At 45.2% G+C, this 20,374-nt stretch overlaps 1 protein-coding gene across 5 annotated transcripts in view; it reads left to right on the top strand.

The window, feature by feature from the left end:
• Nucleotides 1-20,374, top strand: part of bbs9 (Bardet-Biedl syndrome 9) — a 161,779-nt gene that overhangs the window by 38,871 nt on the left and 102,534 nt on the right. For 4 of the 5 annotated variants that reach the window (XM_034289085.1, XM_034289084.1, XM_020041396.2 and 1 more), the window contains exons 15-19: nucleotides 2,295-2,309; nucleotides 5,072-5,212; nucleotides 5,923-6,018; nucleotides 6,170-6,342; nucleotides 7,227-7,379. In XM_034289085.1, the coding sequence (XP_034144976.1) occupies nucleotides 2,295-2,309; nucleotides 5,072-5,212; nucleotides 5,923-6,018; nucleotides 6,170-6,342; nucleotides 7,227-7,379 (578 nt within the window). The remainder of the gene's footprint in view (nucleotides 1-2,294; nucleotides 2,310-5,071; nucleotides 5,213-5,922; nucleotides 6,019-6,169; nucleotides 6,343-7,226; nucleotides 7,380-20,374) is intronic. The other variant, XM_034289086.1, reaches the window with a different exon arrangement.

Here is a 20,374-nt window from a genome sequence, read left to right on the forward strand (position 1 = left end):
GAAAACCCCCTTGTCAGCTAGGGGATTTTAACTGGCAGCCTTCGATGACTGGGCCAGCACTAACAGCCAGGCTGACATCTAGATATGTCTGTAAAAGTTTTAACATCCCTCTGTAACTGTTCCCATAGTAACTATACTGGCATCTGACTGTTAATAGTTGGACTGACAGGAAGAGCACTGATTTGATCAGTTTGACATCTGACTGCTTAAGCTCCGTTTGGCACAGGTTGGAATGTAACAGCACTGACGTTTGGCTGTAACCATACTGACATCTGGCTGTACCCGTTAAAACCACTGAAAGGGTAACAGCGGCCTGAACTCCGCACTCCGTCTATCAAAGCATCTGGTTCCAGGCAATACGTATTTCTGGAAGACATTACTCTCCCCTCTAACCAACAAGCCCCTCTTTATTTAAATTAAAATGTCACGGTATTTTTTTTATTATCATTTCACTTGATTCCAAGCGTTTCACAAAAAAAGCGTCATTTGTGCTATTGTTTCCTTTGGCCTGTGTCCGTGGCAGCGCCTCATGGAAACCTTCCCTGAAAGTACATTAAATGTGAAATGGCTTGGAAATATCAGGTTTTTCTTTTTCTTTTTTATTGTGATGCTAAAAAAAGCGTGGCTGGAAAAGAGAGGAGTCTGGGGCTTTTCACAGAGTGATGGCAGTTGTGTTTTGGAGCAGTAGATCATTCTTCTATCACAGGTAGGAAAGGGCTCACAGTGCAGCGGTCCGTTAAACTGACAGCAGGGGGGGAGAAGCACTTTATTACTGGCACCAGTGCCAGCAGGGTTGGCTGCAAACACCTGTGTTGAAGGGGATCTTATCAGGCTGCTTGGCCAGCTCCGTTTCTCTGTTTGTTTGTAGACGGTCTAGCCCTCTGGGTGGGTTTAGACACAGCGCTATTAATATTCATTAGCTCTCCCCTCGTCTCCTCTGTCCTCCAATGAAATGTCAGGTAAATCACACTTTCTAGCTGTCAATCACCATGTTAGCTAGCCATGTGGTGGAATGCGTCAGTCTATACAGGGGACTTCCTGTGTTTACCCCCACCTCACTGGGAGCCTTCTGCTGCCTCCTCTCCCTAAGGCCATCAAAGGGCTCAGGAGCATTGCACTCCCAACCATCCAGCAGGACCAAGTTGACTCCGTTCATCAATTAGTTCAGTCACGCCAGGCCCTCGTCTGTGGCTGTCTGTACCTGAATCAGTTTTGTTATTTTACCAGGTGAATATGCTAAGAACACATTCTTATTTACGGCAACGACCAGGGAACAGTTAGGGTTAACCGTCTTGCTCCCACAGGGACAGATGAGACCTTATCGTCTCAGAACCCGTGACATTTGTTTACTTTAACTCTGTTGACCACTAGGCTATCTGTCTGTCTCCATCCTGTCGGTGGGTTCTGCTCTTTCTGACCTGTTTTGCCTATAGCGCCAGAAGGTTGTCGGTCAGCCCCCGGCTACGCACGTCCTCTCCACCTCTGGCCGGCTTTCGTCAGCGTTAACGAAGCGTGAAGTACACAAGCACAGCACCAGGGCCTTGAATACGTCGTCCTCCCTCACTGACTGTGCTGCTAGGCTGCTGGAGCAATTAGAGGCTCATTAGTCAGTGAGGTAGTCGTTCTTCACTTAGTGGAACGCATTTGCTGAACTTCACTCAGTGTCATGCGACTTGCTGTGTAGTTAATTGTTTAATTAATTGTTTAATTAATTGTGCCTCGTTGATCTTTTAAAAAACACCGGAGTTGGCGTCCCTCTTTTTTCTTCTATTGAATCATCACTGGATGAATCAGTCCACAGCTGGATGTTAATGGAATTTACTGAGCCATTTCGTTTCCTGGGTTGATGAATTTATGTAGAGCAAAATGAGTTTGGCTGTTGGGTGTTCTTGGCTGTCGGTAGCTGCAGTAGTCAAAGCCTTTGTTTTCTATCAGTTGGTTATTCTGTCCGTAATGTCTGTTATTCTGTCTGTTATTCTTTCTGTCAGCTGTCTGTCTGGCAGGGGTGTCAGGTAGTGCCTTGGTCTTCTGTTCATTTGAGACTGTTGGTCACGTTTGCAGACAGAGCGTGGAGACTCACAAGGGGCTTTTATTTGTCTCCATCATCTGATGACAGAGGACAGCTGAGATCACCATTCCCCCCAGCAGTCTGCTCTCACCTGTCCAGTTGTTTGATTGGTGGGGATGAAAGGAAGGAAGGAGGGAGGGAGGGACAGTAAATGGGTACGGGGGATGTGTCCTGGGCCCTGTCTGACCATGTTGTGTGTGTTCCTCCACCGCTCGCCCTATGACAGACCTCAACCCTGCAGGTGAGTAGGCTCCATCCCCAGGTTAGACTTCCCTGTACCAGCGTGTAAACACACACACACACACACACAGTCTAATACACGTGACCAAATTAACATACACACGTTTGGTAGCCATGCCCAGTCCCACACACATTCAGCCTTCCACATGCCCATGGACTAGACACGGACTAGACACGGACTAGACACGGACTAGACACGGACTAGACACGGACTAGACACGGACTAGACACGGACTAGACTCGGACTAGACTCGGACTAGACTCGGACTAGACTCGGACTAGACTCGGACTAGACTCGGATATAGACTCGGACTAGATGCTCTAGCTCGGTAGTTGACGTGTAGTTGTGAGTGGAGTGTGTTGTTTTCGTCTGTCTGCGGTTCTGTGTCCATGTGACGTGATACAGTAGATGTCCTGTGATCACTGTGTTTTTTAGAGTCCTACCTTCCCTGTGAACCACACACACACACACAGAGAGACACAGACGTATCATCGCATCGATGACATCATTCCAGCTGCACAATTAAGGTGATCCCTTACGGTCGCCCTGCGGTCAGATAAACACAGCGGTCAGAGAGATGAGGGGAATGTCAGACAGACAAACCACACACTCACTGAGGGCCCCGGCTTTTTTGACTGGTGCTGGGGGAATGAGGCTGCTCAACTTCCACACTGGTTTTATTATTCACTGGCAGGGACAATGATTGACAGCACATTTAGCGGTTAATGCAACAGCAAAACATTTAGGGAAAGCAATCTACTCTAAAAGATATTCATTATACATGATATATCTTGTGTGGAGGATTGCTTTCCCTAAATGTTTTTCTGTTGAGCGAATGCACGTGTGTATACACACCCAGTCCCACACAGACGTGCGCACACACACACACGTGGAGTGTATATAAGTAGCCCATTCACAAGAGTCCTGTAGGAACCCTCATAATCCCCATCTATCTGTGACCCCACTGAGGTCAGGTGTGTAAAACAGTGGTTGGCCGACAGAAGACAACAATGACGGCTCAGATGAGAAACACACACACACGCACCCTGCCCCATACAGGTAAATCATGGTGTCAGCCTGAAAGTACACAGAGGATGTCTGGAATAGGCTGTGTGAAGAGGTGGGTCCCATTTAGATTTACAGGCTGGGCGTCCCCCTGCTCTTAACAATACACACACACACCTTTTGTCTTTGGAGGGTGCCGACTAGTTAACGGCGACTGGGAACCTGAGACACTTGTTTCCAGTCTCTCAGTCCTCTAACTGTCTCCTCCAGCTCTTTCCATCAGCTTCAGTCAGTCACCCTCTCCTCCCCCTCCTCCATTTCAACCACACCCTTCATTGATGGCAGGGAATTTATTTCAGCTCCCCCCTCCAGCAATTAGACATAGTTGCCCATTGAAACCATGCCAGGATGGTTTAACACACGCAAGGGCCTCGTGGGCTGAGGGTCATCATCGTGACTCCGGTTCAAACCCTTAAATGCCTCTGATAGCGAAGATGCTTTTAACGAGACAAGCCTACGTAAAGACGAGAGAGTGTGAAAGAGAAAAAGAGAGGAAAGAGAAAGCGAGGGAAGGGAAGATATGCTGGTCCCCGACTAAAATGTTGCTCTATCATGTTAGTGGTTGCTGTTACATGAGCCAGGCCATGTAAAGTCCTGCAGTACACGGCTAAAGTTACCTGGCCAGACATAACAGGAAAGGATTATACTCTCACTGGCTAGCGAGGGGCCTGCTCCGCTACTGGAAAATACCCAGAGCTTTCACTTCTCTACACTTCTAACTTCTCTCTTTGTCAGTTCTCTTCACTGTCTCTTTCTCTCGTGGACTTTTTGTCTTGATGTGAAGCCTCTTGTTCATATTCCCCTTCCATCTGTCTTTCTATTCATTTTTCTTTCATTGATTTTGACTCTCTTTACCTGTTTCTTATTCTCCCTGTTTCTCTCTCTCCCTATTTCACATCAATCCAACGGACATTATTAGCTTGGGAAATATTGATTTACATTGCCAAAGCAAGTGGAGAGAGAATATTGCAACTTGTTAATGATACAATGAAATAAAACCTGCAAAACAGTTTGTACATTTTAAGTAAACATTGCATAAAAGGCATTTTCTGTAGTATTTTAAAAAACGGTGAAAGGTAGAGGCTGCTTTCTTCCTCCATCTCGTTCCCCCCCTCCCTGTTTCTCTCTCCCTCCCTCTCTTGTGAAAGGATAAGAGAAAGAGAGAGCGAGAGAGAGGGGATTTCTGCCGTCAGTCCCTCTTCCTCCAGCCAGGGGTCTGGCCAACTCAGCATGGAAGAGTTATGGTTGGCCAACGTGCGCTGCTCTCCTCCCAGGGCTGTTTTAAGAGTTCCCTCAACCAGAGATCCTCCAAAAACATCCCCAACTCGGCTATTTGAGATGTTGGTGTTGAGTCTCGCTCGCACATTGACTTCAGTGTAGTGAATAGGCTTGAAATGATCTGATTCATGTTAATAAACGCGATGGGTTTTTAGAGGAAATGTCTAAAAACTGTGTTATGGGGGATTTTCTATCCGACCAAATTTACCTTTGGGGATATTTGGAGCCAACACCTCTTAGAGAGAATTCGGGAGAACTCTATTACCATTTATTTAACATGCACACTTCCTGTCCAGGAACACTGACATTCATTAATGCCAGTCTAATATTCTAAGGACTCCCACGCCCAAACCACCCACCCACCCACATATACATTCAGCGACCTGCGCTCTGCCTGATTCTTGAACCCTCCGTCCCAGGTATCCCCAGGGTGGCCCAGTGTCAGTTCTGCCTGCCCCTGCGTCTGGTATGCCGCCCCTCCTCCCCCTCCAAGAACGCCAAATACAAGATCACCGTGGATACCAACAACCCGCCTGTTAACCTCTGCGAGGTGTTCCCAGGTAAAACACTGCAGATATCTCCATGAGCTGCTCTCCACTGGTCCCCTGGGGTACAGTGAGTGAGGGCGTCTCTCTCTCTCTCTGTGTGTGTGTGTGTGTGTGTGTAGTCTACCCGCTGTGTGACCCTGGGAAGCTGCTCTGACTATCAGGCATTATCAGGAGCTGGACATGGCGTCTCCAACCTCCCAGGACCCCCGGCGCTGATTACAGATGGAGACTTTATGTGTCTGAGAAGTCAAGCACAGATAGACAGCAATGTTAAAGTGGTTGGGATCTGGTTCACATGTGCCCAGGTGTGTGTGTGTGTGTGTGTGTGTGTGTGAGAGGGAGCGACTCTGTGAGCAGATAAAGAACAATATGATCTGCACACTGTTCACCTTGTCTGGCGTCCTGTGGAGAGATAAGCTGCCCTATCTCTGTCTGTCATCCCATCACTGGAGACCACACTATTATACTGGCCCCTGACAACACGCACGTGTGTGTATGTGTGTGTGTGTGTGGGCGGGAGATCATTTGACATCAGTTACTGTTAGAGAGGGCTTCAGTGAGTCCCTAGTGTACTGTGTCCATGGAAACTGAAGGTCTGAAGTGTGATGGAAGAATCAGTGTTAGGAATGGGTCATGGTGTTATGTCATAATCTCATAGGCATCCAAGTCCTTAACCAGTGGACTGTGTGTTTGCTATTCTTCCTACTTCCTATCTGTGGTAGACTTCCTGGAGCAGTCTGAGGACAAAGAGGGAAACGCTCTGGGCTTCCACTTCCTGTCTGGGGCCCATGTCACTGTACTAGCTTCCAAGACCTCCCGTAAGTACATATAGACAGACAGACAGTCAAACACACACTCACAATTACACACTCCCTCACTCATGCATACACAAACATCCAGCATCCTGTCCACATGGCCAATATAAACTCCTCCAAATGCAGTTGCTCTCCTTCCCTTCCCATCCTTCAGAGCGCTACCGAATCCAGAGTGAGAGTTTTGAGGACATCTGGCTGGTGGTTAAGGAGCTGGTGCAGCGTTTTGACCATCACTTTGCCAGGCTGGGAGTCAAGGACTTCCAAAACAGCTTTGCTGGTCCCATCCCTCTGGCTGAATACTTCGAGACTGTGGACCACCACTTTGAGGTACTTACTGACCCTACACACTCTGACATATACACCCCCTTTCATTCATTCAGACACACACACACACACTGACTCCATACTGACAGACACACACACACACTCTGACATATACACCCACCTTTCATTCATTCAGACACACACACACACACTCTGACATATACACCCCCTTTCATTCAGACACACACACACACACTCTGACATATACACCCCCTTTCATTCAGACGCACACACACACACGCTGACTCCATACTGACTGACACACACACACACACACACACACACACTGTCTCCATACTGACAAACACACCCACACACACACACACACACTGACCTACACACACACACACACACACACACACTGACACCATACTGATGTACGTGTACACACACACACTGACTCCATACTGACACACACACACACACAGACACCATACTGATGTACGTACACACACACACTGACTCCATACTGACACACACACACACACAGACACCATACTGATGTACGTACACACACACACTGTCTCCATACTGACAAACACACCCACACACACACACACACTGACCTACACACACACACACACACACACACTGACACCATACTGATGTACGTGTACACACACACACTGACTCCATACTGACACACACACACACAGACACCATACTGATGTACGTACACACACACACTGACTCCATACTGACAGACACACACACACTGACACCATACTGATGTACGTACACACACACACACTGACACCATACTGATGTACGTACACACACACACACTGACCTACACACACACAGACACATGGTATGGAATAACATAAAGACTATGTTACTGCTGTGTTTCAGCAACTGTGTGTGTGTGTCCGTGTGTGTCTGTTTAGCTGCGTGTGAATGCAGAGAAGTACCAGGATCTCCTGTCAGAGCGAGCGATCCAGTTCAGAGCCATCCAACGGCGTCTCCTGACTCGCTTCAAAGACAAAACCCCTGCTCCCCTACAAAATCTAGACACCCTGATGGAGGGCACTTACCGCCAGGTCAGTCTTTCACACACACACACACACACACACACACACAACAACAACACAAATAATAGACTTGGACCCTGGCGCGTGCACGTAGTAGAGATAGGGTGAGAGGTAGGGCTAATGGTCAACATACATCCAGGACCTTACTGTTAGCAATACCCTCCTACTGTATACACATGCTGTCCATGTCTCGCCTGGTTTCAAGGCATTACATTTGCATTGTGAGGGTTCGACAACGTGAGCTTTCAAGTCAAGCCAAGCTGGCCACCTGATTGATTTATTCTTGGATAGATACACCAGGAATAAATCCATCAGAGACCTAGCAAAAAATCAACTGTACACGCAGAAGAAGAAAATAGCAGCATTTTAGCGACTAATAAAACAATTATTACTCACTCTGTAGACTGGGATTTTGGAGCATGCAGTATGTTGCCGTTTTTCCATCCATGTGTCTTTGTGTGTTTTTAGGGTGTGAGGGTATTTGGTGCTGGAGTCTTCTGTTATAAATTATGATTAAACATGGGAACCTTCTAGGTTGTGTCTTGGAAATGTGGGGCGGTGTATTTGTGCTGTCAGTGTACTGTGGTGTGTGTTTGTGTTTGCCTGGTTTTGAAGTTTCCATTGCGAGTGTGTGATGAAGTGTGTCAGCTGATTAGATCCAACTGTTTGTGGATTATTCTTTTGTTCTGTGTGTGTTCATTTGTCCGTGCGTGTTGATGTAAATGGCGTAGACTGTCTGAAGTTGAAAAGTGATGGTCCCTTGCCCTTGCTGTTTACAGAAGGGACTGGTTTTGTGGGGCTCTTTAATGCTATTCATTAGCCACTCTAGGAGTGGGTGACATCACGTCATGGTTTGGACTTGTGACGCGTCAGTACCTAGCCAGTCCACCTTTCTTGAGTAGAAGCATGCATGTTGAAACAAGTCAGAGTCCATTATTCATACCATCCTAACACAGTTTTAAAACCACTACAGGTATTAAGGCCCATTAGCATGCACATGGCACGTTTTCCACATTTAAAATGGAGAAACGTGCTAACATGTTTCTGTTTTTCAATCATTCTCTTAACTGTCACAGTTCCTGTGCGTGTTGTCAGTGTCTGCGTGTCTCTGTATTTTGCTAATGCTAATATGACTGGAGCCATGACTGGCTCTCCCTGCTGTGGGATTGTAGTCTGACTAATGTACTCATTTGCCAATCCGTCCATCACTTCCTGCTGCTGTTTCCCGTTGGCGTTAGCCGTGGATTCGGGAAGTTTCTGACACTCTATACATGCTGTAATGTATACAGCAACCCCATAATGGACGCTATCGATGGGCTACTGGGAAGAGGGATGCAGGACACGCATCAAATTAATTATTCATCTGTCTGGGTGGGTATGACTGCTATCTGAATGTCTCCGTCTTAAGCTATAATGCTAGCTCAGCTCTTTATTTGGGGAATATTACATTGTTATTTAGAAGACGCGCGGTGTCCTGAGTGACTTTCAGTGGCAATTAGGGTTGTGTTTTTTTGTTCAAGGGCACAATGACAGATCTTTCACCTTGTCGGGTTTGGGATTAGTAACCACCTTCTGGTTAATTGGCCAACAGGCTTACCATGAGGCTATCTGCGACTACACAGGGCTTTTCTTAGTCACAAGTCTTTTGACATTCTGCATGTATTTGTAAATGTCTAGATCTTTTTGATCAACTTGGCTTGCGCTTCATCAGGAAATTAAGTTAAAGGTATAATTATCCACATACACCTCTGTTTCCAAAAAGGTTGGGACGCTGTGTAAAATGTAAATGAAAACAGAATGCAATGATGTGGAAATCATTTAAACCCTATATTCAATAGAAAATAGTACAAAGACAACATATCAAATGTTTTCTTGAAAAAATATGCCCACTTTCAATTTGATGCCAGCAACATGTTCCAAAATAGCTGGGACTGGAACAACAAAAGAAAAGTTATGCAATGCAAAAAAATAAAAATAAACCTGGTGGATCATAACCCAACTAATCTGATTAATTAGCAACTGGTCAGTAACATGATTGTGTATAAAAAGAACATCCCAGAGAGGATGAGTCTTTCAGAAGAAAAGATGGGGAGGGGTTCACAACTCTGTGAAAGACTACACAGACATATAGTGCAAAAATCTATGAATAATGTTTCTCAACGTAAAATTGCAAAGAGTTTGGAGATCTTATCATCTATGGTACAGAATAATTAAAAGATTCAGAGAATCCAGAGAAATCTCTGTACGCAAAGGAACAAAACTGAAAACCAATATTGGATGGCTGTGATCTTTAGGCCCTCAGAAGGCAATGCATTAAAAAGAGACAGGATTCTGTAGTGGAAATCACTACCTTGGCTCAGGAACACCTCCGAAAACTCTACCATGCAAAGAAGAAACCAGATATAAACAAGATCTAGAACCACTACCGCTTTCTCTGGGCCCAAGCTCATTTAAGGTGGACTGAGGCAAAGTGCAAAACTGTCCTGTGGTCTGACCAATCAAAATTTGAAGTTCTTCATGGGAATCATGGATGCCGCATCCTCCGGACTAAAGTGGAGAGTGACCATCCAGCTTTTTATCAGCGCACAGTTAAAATGGCATCTGTGATGGTATGAGGTTGCATTAGTGCACATCTGTGAAGGCACCATTAATACTGAACAAAATATACAGGTTTCGGAGCAACTTATGCTGCCATCCAGACAATGTCTTTTAGTGGGAAGGCTTTGCTTATTTCAGCAAGACAATGCCAAACAACATTCAGTATGTATTACAACAGCATGGCTCTGCAGTAAAAGAGTTTGGGTGCTAAACTGGCCTGCCTGCAGTCCAGACCTGTCACCCATTGAAAACATTTGGCACATCATGAAACTAAAAATAAGACAAAGGAGACCCCGAACTGTTGAGCAGTGGATATCCTATATCAAGCAAGAATGGGAAAACATTTCACTTCCAAAACTACAGCACTTGGTCTCCTCAGTTTCCAAACGCTTACAGAATATTGTTAAAGGGTGATGTAACACAGTGGTAAACATGCTTCTGTCCCAACACTTTTTAAACGTGTTGCTGGCGTCAAATTCAAAATGGGCACGTATCTTTACAAAAACTTTTACAAATACGTCTTTGTACTATTTTCAATTAAATATAGGGATACATGATTTGCCTACCATTGCATTCTGTTTTTATTTGCATTTTATGCAGCGTCCCAACTTATGGAAATGGGGTTGTATGATTAATATTATTGATGCCTAAAATGTATCCTGTTCGTATTCACGATCAAGTGAAAAGGAGGTACTGTGAATGTATGTGCAGCACAGAGGAATGTCAGGTTAATATCTGTGGTCCATCTGGGCTGTTGGTTAGGGGACTTCCCCTTGTGGGACTTCAAGTCAGAATTTGGCTGTGCTGTTTGTCATGGAGGGAACAGAGAGATGCTGTGAGAGCTCTGAGATTCTGGTCTGGTGTACATTCATATACAGGGGGATACAATTTCCTTTTGTTCATTCTGTCTTCATCTCTTCCTCCTATATTTTATTCATGAAGCCCAGATGCAGCCTGGCCTATAATGTCTATGTGAGCAGGCCAGAGGTGTCTGTTTCCTCCACTTCTCATTTTCAGTTCTCACTACTTAAAAAGCCATTACTCATCCTGGCCCGTGGTTTATAGTCCAGTCTGGCTCCCTTTAACTCTCCGTTTGATTAATTTTTGGCAGGTATGGAGAGGTTAGCCAGAGGGTTAGCCTAGCCTAGCTTTAGCATTCCCGTTTTTCTTGCGTTGCCGTTGACCCCTGAGCAGAAATCACTCTGCTGTCACTCAAGCCTGGAAGAGACGTTTCTCAGTGGGGGAATGTGGAGTGGAGGGAAGGTGGGCTGAGTGTGGGGGGATGCCCAGCAGTACGTTTCTATAAATATTTTCCCAGTGTTTATCTCAGGTAAAATGGCCTCCGTGTTAGTGTTGGCATTAGCGTGCTAACCAAGCAGGCCGCTGCGTTAGCTGTCTGGTAGCAGGGTTTAAGTTGAGCGGAGGCTCCCTGTAATTAGCAGTTCAAACGCAGGAGGTGGGCCGCTCTACTTTTGACTGACAAGGAGCTCCGGGGCCTCTCGTTCCAGTAATGGAGGCTTCTCCCCGACAGCGGCTGATTTATCTGGCCCCAAATGGAGCGCTAAACACGGCTAAACACAGATCCCACTGTGTACGTGAGTCCCCCGCGATAAATAGCTGTGGATCTCTCTAAACGCTGGATTTATGTATGTGTGTGTGTGTGTGTGTCCACTGATATGTGTAAATGTGTGTTTCCTCTCTAAAATAACCTGGGGTCAGAAAAAGAGAAAAAACAGAGGAACTCCCTCAGGTCTCCTGGCCTTTCATCTGCTACACAAACACAGGCCGCACCTAAGAGACTGCTTTCAAACTGGCCTACATACACACACACACACACACACACACACACACACAGGATGAATGACCATACAGCCTACCTCTCATGCACATTAAGAGGTCACTGGGGCCCCCCTCTATGAATGTCATATCAGTGAATGACTGTCTTTCATATAGGTGACTGACATAAAGGCATGTGTGTATTAGAGTGACACTGATATAAGAGAGTGTGTGAGACACATTCAAGCCTCTGGGACAGCCTGTCTTTACAATGTAATGTCAGAATCCACTGTTGTAGGAAGATGAGTTTCTCTTGGATGAGCTTACAAGAGAGATCATTGTTTTGGTCATTGTGAAAATGTATGATGGTGGGCAAATTAGGTTAATGCATAGAGTATCAGGGATCTTTTGTAGGACTTCCCGTTTTTCCACTTTTTCACTTTAAATCTCTATTGAATTTCCACAAATTCTCTGCCCTACAATGTCCTTGGAACTTTATTTTAATTATATTTTGTTTTTAAAATGCTGTAATTTCCACTGAATCTTACATTAGTATTGAGACAGTTGTTAATAACATTTTGTATGGCATACAATTCAATTAGAATGTTTATATTTATTCAACCTTTGCAAAGTGTTGGGTCTTTAACTTGGTGTCTGTTTACTGATTTTAAAGAGTTATAGCAATCATATTCATATAGCTGTTCAATGTAGCTGTTCATATTTCAAATGCTGTTAGTTGATCAGTGCTCTGTGTTGGCAGATACTTGTTGAGTTGTACAGTTGTATACTCGGTATCAGTATCGGCAATGAAAAAGTGTTGTTGGTGCATCCTTACTGAATAGGCTATTTGGCATGTTCCGTTGCTGCTCGCTCACTGCACTGCACAGTTGAGGCTGACAGAATTCTGCGGGGTGAGTCGAGTTTAAATATAATAAAACCCCTTTTTTGACATTGTAATGTTTTGCCTCGTGGTATCGTCCTATCGCCCAAACCTACTCTTCACTCTAATTTCCATAACTGTATGGTTCGTCAAAAGACTGTGTGAGCTTGAGGCTAAGGATTCTGTGGTCAAATGGAACTCATTGGCCCGAATGCAAAATGCTAAATCTGGTGAAAACCAGGCCCAACTCATCACCCATCTAAAACCCGCAAAGACCACCCACTTGCATTGATTGACATATCTATTATTATGAGAAACAAGCCGTATAGTTATGAAAAGGGATAGTTAATCTGTCTCATTCTCATGCAGGGGTGATGTTGATCCGTCTCATCCTCATGCTGGGGTAATGTTGATCCGTCTCATCCTCATGCTGGGGTAATGTTGATCCGTCTCATCCTAATGCAGGACTGATGTTGATCCGTCTCATCCTAATGCAGGGGTGATGTTGATCCGTCTCATCCTAATGCAGGGGTGATGTTGATCCGTCTCATCCTCATGCTGGGGTGATGTTGATCCGTCTCATCCTTATGCTGGGGTGATGTTGATCCGTCTCATCCTCATGCAGGGGTGATGTTGATCCGTCTCATCCTCATGCTGGGGTGATGTTGATCCGTCTCATCCTTATGCTGGGGTGATGTTGATCCGTCTCATCCTAATGCAGGGGTGATGTTGATCCGTCTCATCCTCATGCTGGGGTGATGTTGATCCGTCTCATCCTTATGCTGGGGTGATGTTGATCCGTCTCATCCTAATGCAGGGGTGATGTTGATCCGTCTCATCCTCATGCAGGGGTGATGTTGATCCGTCTCATCCTAATGCTGGGGTGATGTTGATCCGTCTCATCCTCATGCAGGGGTGATGTTGATCCGTCTCATCCTTATGCTGGGGTGATGTTGATCCGTCTCATCCTAATGCAGGGGTGATGTTGATCCGTCTCATCCTCATGCTGGGGTGATGTTGATCCGTCTCATCCTCATGCAGGGGTGATGTTGATCCGTCTCATCCTCATGCAGGGGTGATGTTGATCCGTCTCATCCTCATGCAGGGGTGATGTTGATCCGTCTCATCCTCATGCAGGGGTGATGTTGATCCGTCTCATCCTCATGCAGGGGTGATGTTGATCCGTCTCATCCTCATGCAGGGGTGATGTTGATCCGTCTCATCCTCATGCAGGGGTGATGTTGATCCGTCTCATCCTCATGCAGGGGTAATGTTGATCCGTCTCATCCTAATGCAGGGGTGATGTTGATCCGTCTCATCCTAATGCAGGGGTGATGTTGATCCGTCTCATCCCAATGAAGGGGTTGTGTTCTCCCTGATAGCTCCCAGGTAAATGAGAATGTGTTTTTGCATTTACCCATCACATTTCAGAACTACTGTAGCAGCTACTGTTTCTGCATTTTCTCAGTCACACCAAATTAAGATTGGTGGGAACCAAATCACAGGATCCACACCAAAAATAACAATGACCACATGTGCTGTGTGTCTTGTCCCACAGGACAAATGCCAACAGCCCAGTCTCACATTGTCACACTGTCTTACATTCACATTTCTCTCATTAGTCATTATCAAGTATCTTGCCTAACTGCAGAACAACAAATGTTTCTGTTCTCTCAGTGATTATAATTTTTATTTTCCTATGGAGAGTGGACACGCACTCTTGTTACACTCACAAACATACATACATACATACATACATACATATATATATTTCTTTATTTTAGGCATTAATTGACAGTTCTAAGACAGAAGGAGACAGATAAAGATGGGTCATAGGGATGAAGGGTAGAGGCAGTATTGAACTCTGGTCTCTGGCGGGGAGCTGCATATGTGAGTTGCGAGTGTAAACACTGCACCATGAAACACTATAACAGCAGGCTGTTGGTTCCTGGCCCTCTAGTTTAACCAAGAGACCTGGTGCCACTACCCCTTGCCTTGTCAGCAATGCCATGTGCAGTCTACATATCCAGCAGATACGAAAAGACCAATGTCAACAAGAATTCTCTAGAACCCTACCGGGGTAATCCCAGTAACAGTACTTTTTTTAATCTGACCTCAGAGGAGCTACAGCAAAGCATGTCTCTACCAGTCATTACAGTACCTTAACACACACATGCTCTATGTTCAAATGGACCGGTAGGGCCCAGGTATAAAAGGCAGATGGAGAGGAGCTCTGTGTTGTTCTGGACTCTTCTGTGGGACACCACTGGGTGTGGAGGACATGTCTGAGTAGTATGGCTGAGAAGGGGAGGGAGGGGAGATGTATTCCTGTCCTGCTCTGCTTCCTTCACAACCATACAGATGTCAGTCCACTTCCTGGGTTTTCAGTTAAATGACATGCGGGACCCACTGTGCCATTGCACGCGCGCCAGCACACACGTGGACGTGATTATGCAGGCCAATCCAAAACTGGTTAGATTAACCATACACAGCAGTATAGCGGGACGGTCAGGGCTTCTGTGTATTTAAAAAGGTTCAGTACCCATTCTTTTATTCTACTCTTGTTGTTAAGAGCCATTTCATTATCTGGCCCAATAAGTATTGTATAAATCAATCCAACAGAGATCAGCCATTGTCTTCTCCTGTAGGCTTTATTCATCCAGAATAGGAATATATCTGGGTTCCCCTTCATTTCATTTCTCCGGTCAGTTCTATGCTTTCTAATTCTGCGCTATTTGAAAACATGCCATTTTCCCAGCCTTTTCTGTCCCGTCTACATCTATGTCATTATCCCCTAGTGTTTTTCCCTCTCCAGCTGAAGAATGTCATTTGTGGTCTCAGCGAGGGAGGACTTAGGACATGCCACAGGCCTAGTGCTCCTCGCGTTAGGACCCTAATCTCATTGTGTTGTCTGAGTGGCTCTTAGTGTCCTGAATGGAGAGGGGATTCCACACTGTAATGGAGCATGCCTCATCCCGCCGGCCCTTTCTTATTAACCTCTCAGGAGTTGGCCACCAGCTAACAGGATTATACACACAACATAATTAAAGTGATGAGTACACACACACACACACACACTCCTGGACACTAAGCTCTCTAAAGCACGAACACATGTATTCACACCACAACACACACACTCTTGGGTGCAGTAGGCGCACACTGACCTGTCTGCCAGTATGTTTCCTGACACTCCCTTGGTGTATACACTGTAACCTCACCCTGAACACAGGTGCTCATTAACCACGTGCCCACAAGGACTCATTATTGGGGGCTTTTGAGGACTTCCCGTGCTGATGACTGTCGCACAGAGTTCCCTGTCTGTCGCACAGAGTTCCCTGTCTGTCGCACAGAGTTCCCTGTCTGTCGCACAGAGTTCCCTGTCTGTCGCACAGAGTTCCCTGTCTGTCGCACAGAGTTCCCTGTCTGTCGCACAGAGTTCCCTGTCTGTCCTACATAGTTTGGCTCCAAGTGCCACTAGATTCCCTGATCACCAGGAGGGCCTCGTCCTCCTGTCCCTATATATTTACTCTCATTGAAGTAATATATTTAGGTGTAATGTTAAGCAGAAGTGTAAAACAATTGTCTCTCTCACACACACACACACACACACACACACACACTGTTGGCAGCAGCAATGTTTTCTCTCGCTGGGTTGGTTCTCAGATTTCCATGTCACAGCGCTCCTCTGATCCCCGGAGTTCTGTGGCAGGATCAGAGCTGCTCGGGAAATGGGTCAGTGACTGTTGGGTAAGATATATACTGTTAGGCTTCAGCAGGGGATGTACGTGTTTGTGTGTGCCTGTATGTTGTGTGTGTGCAGGGGGGTGTTCATTCTGGAAGTGAGCTGCTTATTTGACCTCTACACGGAGCAGATCTTTGCTGAAAGGCTGCTTAAGGATCAGACCCCCATGTTGGGCCTGAATTTCCTCAGTTATCATTGTAAACATGCAATACTGATATCCTGAAGTGTGAGCCTTGTTCACAGACTGATCATACCATATGGCAGGGCTACAGAAGTAAAGGGTCATGTCAGGTAGGGAGGTACTGATGGTACATGACCTTCAAATGGCAGGGCTACAGAAGTTAAGGGTCATGTCAGGTAGGGAGGTACTGATGGTACATGACCTTCAAATGGCAGGGCTACAGACAGTGGATATCAAATTTCCGCACACCCTTATTGAATATGTTGCATTTGTTGACGTAAAGGCTGAATATAAATATGAAACAAAGTCAGACCTTTTTAACAAGGTTATCTGTACACGTGTTTGTCCTTGAGTACAGAGATTGATTACAGTTTGGTCTTTTATTCTTTAACGAGACTAGTCGTAGGTGGGTAGCTAGTGGCTACTGCATGGCTAGCTAATAGCTAGCTGCCTAATGCTACATTAGAGCTGTCTGATGAAAACATTTTAGTAGTTCAGTTTTTTAACGTAGATTAAGCCTACTTTCCAGACTATTAATTAGTGGCACTAACAATCTTCTAGTAGAGCAACCTTCTCCCTTCTCCCCAACAGGTTGTGTTTTTCTGTATGCTCCTGTGTCCCGCAGCCCAATGGACCCACACACTATTGTCAACATTGCTCAACATGTCTGTGGTTTGTAATGATGTAGGATGTTGACCAGTAGTGTGTGTGTGTGCGTGTGTGCGTGTGTGCGTCCGTGCATGCGTACACAAGCATGCACATGCATGTAAAGGTCAGTCTTACCTCGTCTGTGGTCTGACTAAAAGGCTGCTGTAGCCTGTTTCCCGCCTGCCACAATGCATGTTGAAAAATGAGTGCAGCTTTTCCCTGAGCTCCGACACAGACACAGCATTCCAACAGGCTTATCGCCAGTGGTGGAAATGTACTTTGCCTTGTATTCATGAGTGATGATCTGCATCATTTCTTACTTCACTTTGGCTTTTTTACTGTAATGTTTTCTGAGTGTTTGGGGATTTGGTAAGGCATAATGTTTGTGTAAAGAACAGTATGTGCCTTTGCATTTTTGTGACTCTGTGCTTGTGTGTTTGCTGGTGTGTGTATATATAGTACACGTGCGTGTGCATGCCTGTGTGTCCACAGAATATGACTGATCACTTCTCCTATAGCGCTTTCTCCAAAGTCAACATGTTTCTCTGCTCTGCTCTCTTTGCAGTGTGTCTACCCCCTTCCGCCTGCAGACAATGCCTGTTTTATAAGATTACACGTTGACTCTGTAATGAGAGGGCGTGTGCGTCCCGACACCGTGGCTCGGATATTTATCTTGTTGCAGTAAATTCCCAGAGTTCGCCTCGTTTTTTTTTTTTTCTCTCCTTCATTTGCTTTTTCTCTTTTCCCAGCGTGGCCTGTTCAAAGGAGACCATTGAGAGAAAGGCAAACAGGCATGGTAGGGGCACAGGGCCGTGAGTGATGCCCAGGCATGAGTGTGTGCGCGTGCGCGTGGGTGTGTGTGTGTGCGTGCGTGCGTTTATTTCTCTCTCAGGGCCCAAATTCCTGACGTTGCATGAGACTAGGGGTGTCACGATGTACCCGTGTTGATGAAACCCGTGATATTTAAAAATGAAACATTGATATCATGTTAATAATACACATGATAATATCAACTTCACTTGGCCAAACTGAATTTGCTTTTTTCCGAAAATGATCTTATTCATGGAGAAATCCTGAAAAGACGCACCGTTTTTGTGGCCTATTCACATGGAAAAAGGGACGTTGTATTTTTCTCAAAACTCCTCCTGGTTTTTCCATTGCTTAGTCATGGACAAACGATGCATGTGCTTAAATTACGAGCCTGGACCTATACATTATTCGTTTCATTATCGCTTTTCCGTAGCCTATTCACTAGGTGAAAATGTTTAGAGTTTTTCCCAAAACTGTTTATCAGTATATCAGTTAATCTGGTTGCCTTTTCACTATCCATTAAGTGTAATTGTTCTTTTTGTACGCTTTTATTTTTGTATTTGTATAGTTATGGTTACATGCTCTCTCCACCCTCCATACACTCATATTTTGAGTGTAATTAATTTGCCAAAAAAGAGAACAAAAAAACACATTAAACAAAGTTGAAGATTAATTTGACTGATAGCATTTTCTTCCTTCACATTTTCTACAGTTACCTCGATAATATCATTACCGTGAAATATTTTGGCCACGATAATCATGTAGTGAAAATCTGATACCGTGACAGCCCTACATGAGACTTGATGAAAATGTTTTTGTAGGCTTCTGGATTAGGGTGAAGTTTAAGATTAGGAGTTGGCTTTGGGTTAGGTTTGGACATAAAAGTTAAGTTGTTAAATTTAGGGTTAGGGTTATGGTAAGAGTTTCAGTAAAAGTCATGAATTCCCATTTTTCGTCTGGGCTTCCGTGGGCATTAGCATGAATGTCTGTGTAGGGAAACGAGGAGAGGACTGGGTGCAGGTACCAGGGAAATGTGTTTGTCAGGTTCAGCTGTTTCAGGAGTGAAGCTGGGAGGATGAAGAATAGGGGTTGGAGAAGGCAAGGGGCTGTTTTTAAACATTGTAGAGAATTAATAAGAGAATAATAATTTTATTTTGTGTTAGTTTGATTGGTGAAATATTATTTGCATATAGGAGGGGTGATGTTACTCCCTTATATCGTTAACGCTCTTCGTCTCCTTCTCTGTTTTAGACTTCCATTCCTCTTACCTCCATTATTTTTACCACTGGTATCAGTTCCCCTGCATTAACCTCCAACATTCTCCCAGAACCACTTGTCTAGATCTGCTTTATTTCATTCATATGTACAGCTCTGGAAAAAATGAAGAGACCACTGCACCTTTCTCTTTCCTTTCCAAAAGAGTCGAAAGGGAAGGTTTTGAGTAAGGAACAGAAGGGTTAAAATTAACCACTGCAAATTGAACGCTTCCGTTCCTCACTGAAAACGTTCCTTTTTAACTATTTTGGAAAGGAAAGAAAGAGGTGTAGCGGTCCCTTAATTTCTTTCCGTGGCTGTATATGTATGTGCGTGTTTTCATCTTCCCACAGAGACTTCACTAACATGCTTATATTGATATGTTTAAATAAGTATGGATCCACCCACTGAGCGTTAGTCCATCCACCACACATGTCAGAGCTCTGCTAACGTGCCCCAGCAGAGCCCAGCCAGCTCCAACATACCCGGGCACACGGCCCATTTCAGGGGTCACAAACGTGTCAGCGGAGTCCACTTTCAGGAAACGTGATCGCCAGGCTAAGTGCAGGGGATAAGTCCTGTGGACTTACGTAAAGCAAACCACACCAGAGTGCAGGAGGGTAGGCAGAGAGTGGCAGGTAGAAAGAGGAGCTTATAACGTTGCCTTGTTAAAGTGACTGCCGCAGTTAGCCTGTATGAAGTCTGTTGTGACGGCGTGTAAGAGAGCCGGTGCCCTCAACGAGGTTGCATCGAAGACGCTGTCCTTGGCCAGCTAATCTGTCTCAACTCCATCATTAATCATCCAGCTTTCGATTTGTTGAATGTGATGTGTTTGTTGTGGGCTACAACAAAAACATGCAATCATAGGTGTTCTTAAAATCCTAGTTAAAAACAATGTTTCAGTGTAACGCAAACCGATAACGCCCCATTCCTTGTCTAACATCTAGTGTCTGCTAGTATGTGTGTGTGTGTGTGTGTGTGTGTGTGTTTGTTTGTTTGGGTTGCTATCCAGTGTGTCTCTGTTTGATGCTAATATGTATCCAGGATCTGCAGTGTTGTGTCTGGGTTAGATGTGGTGTCTTGTTTTTGTCTCGCCCACCCACACACACACACAC

The sequence above is a fragment of the Esox lucius genome, chromosome 20 (genome assembly GCF_011004845.1).
Source record: "Esox lucius isolate fEsoLuc1 chromosome 20, fEsoLuc1.pri, whole genome shotgun sequence".
NCBI lineage: Eukaryota > Metazoa > Chordata > Actinopteri > Esociformes > Esocidae > Esox > Esox lucius.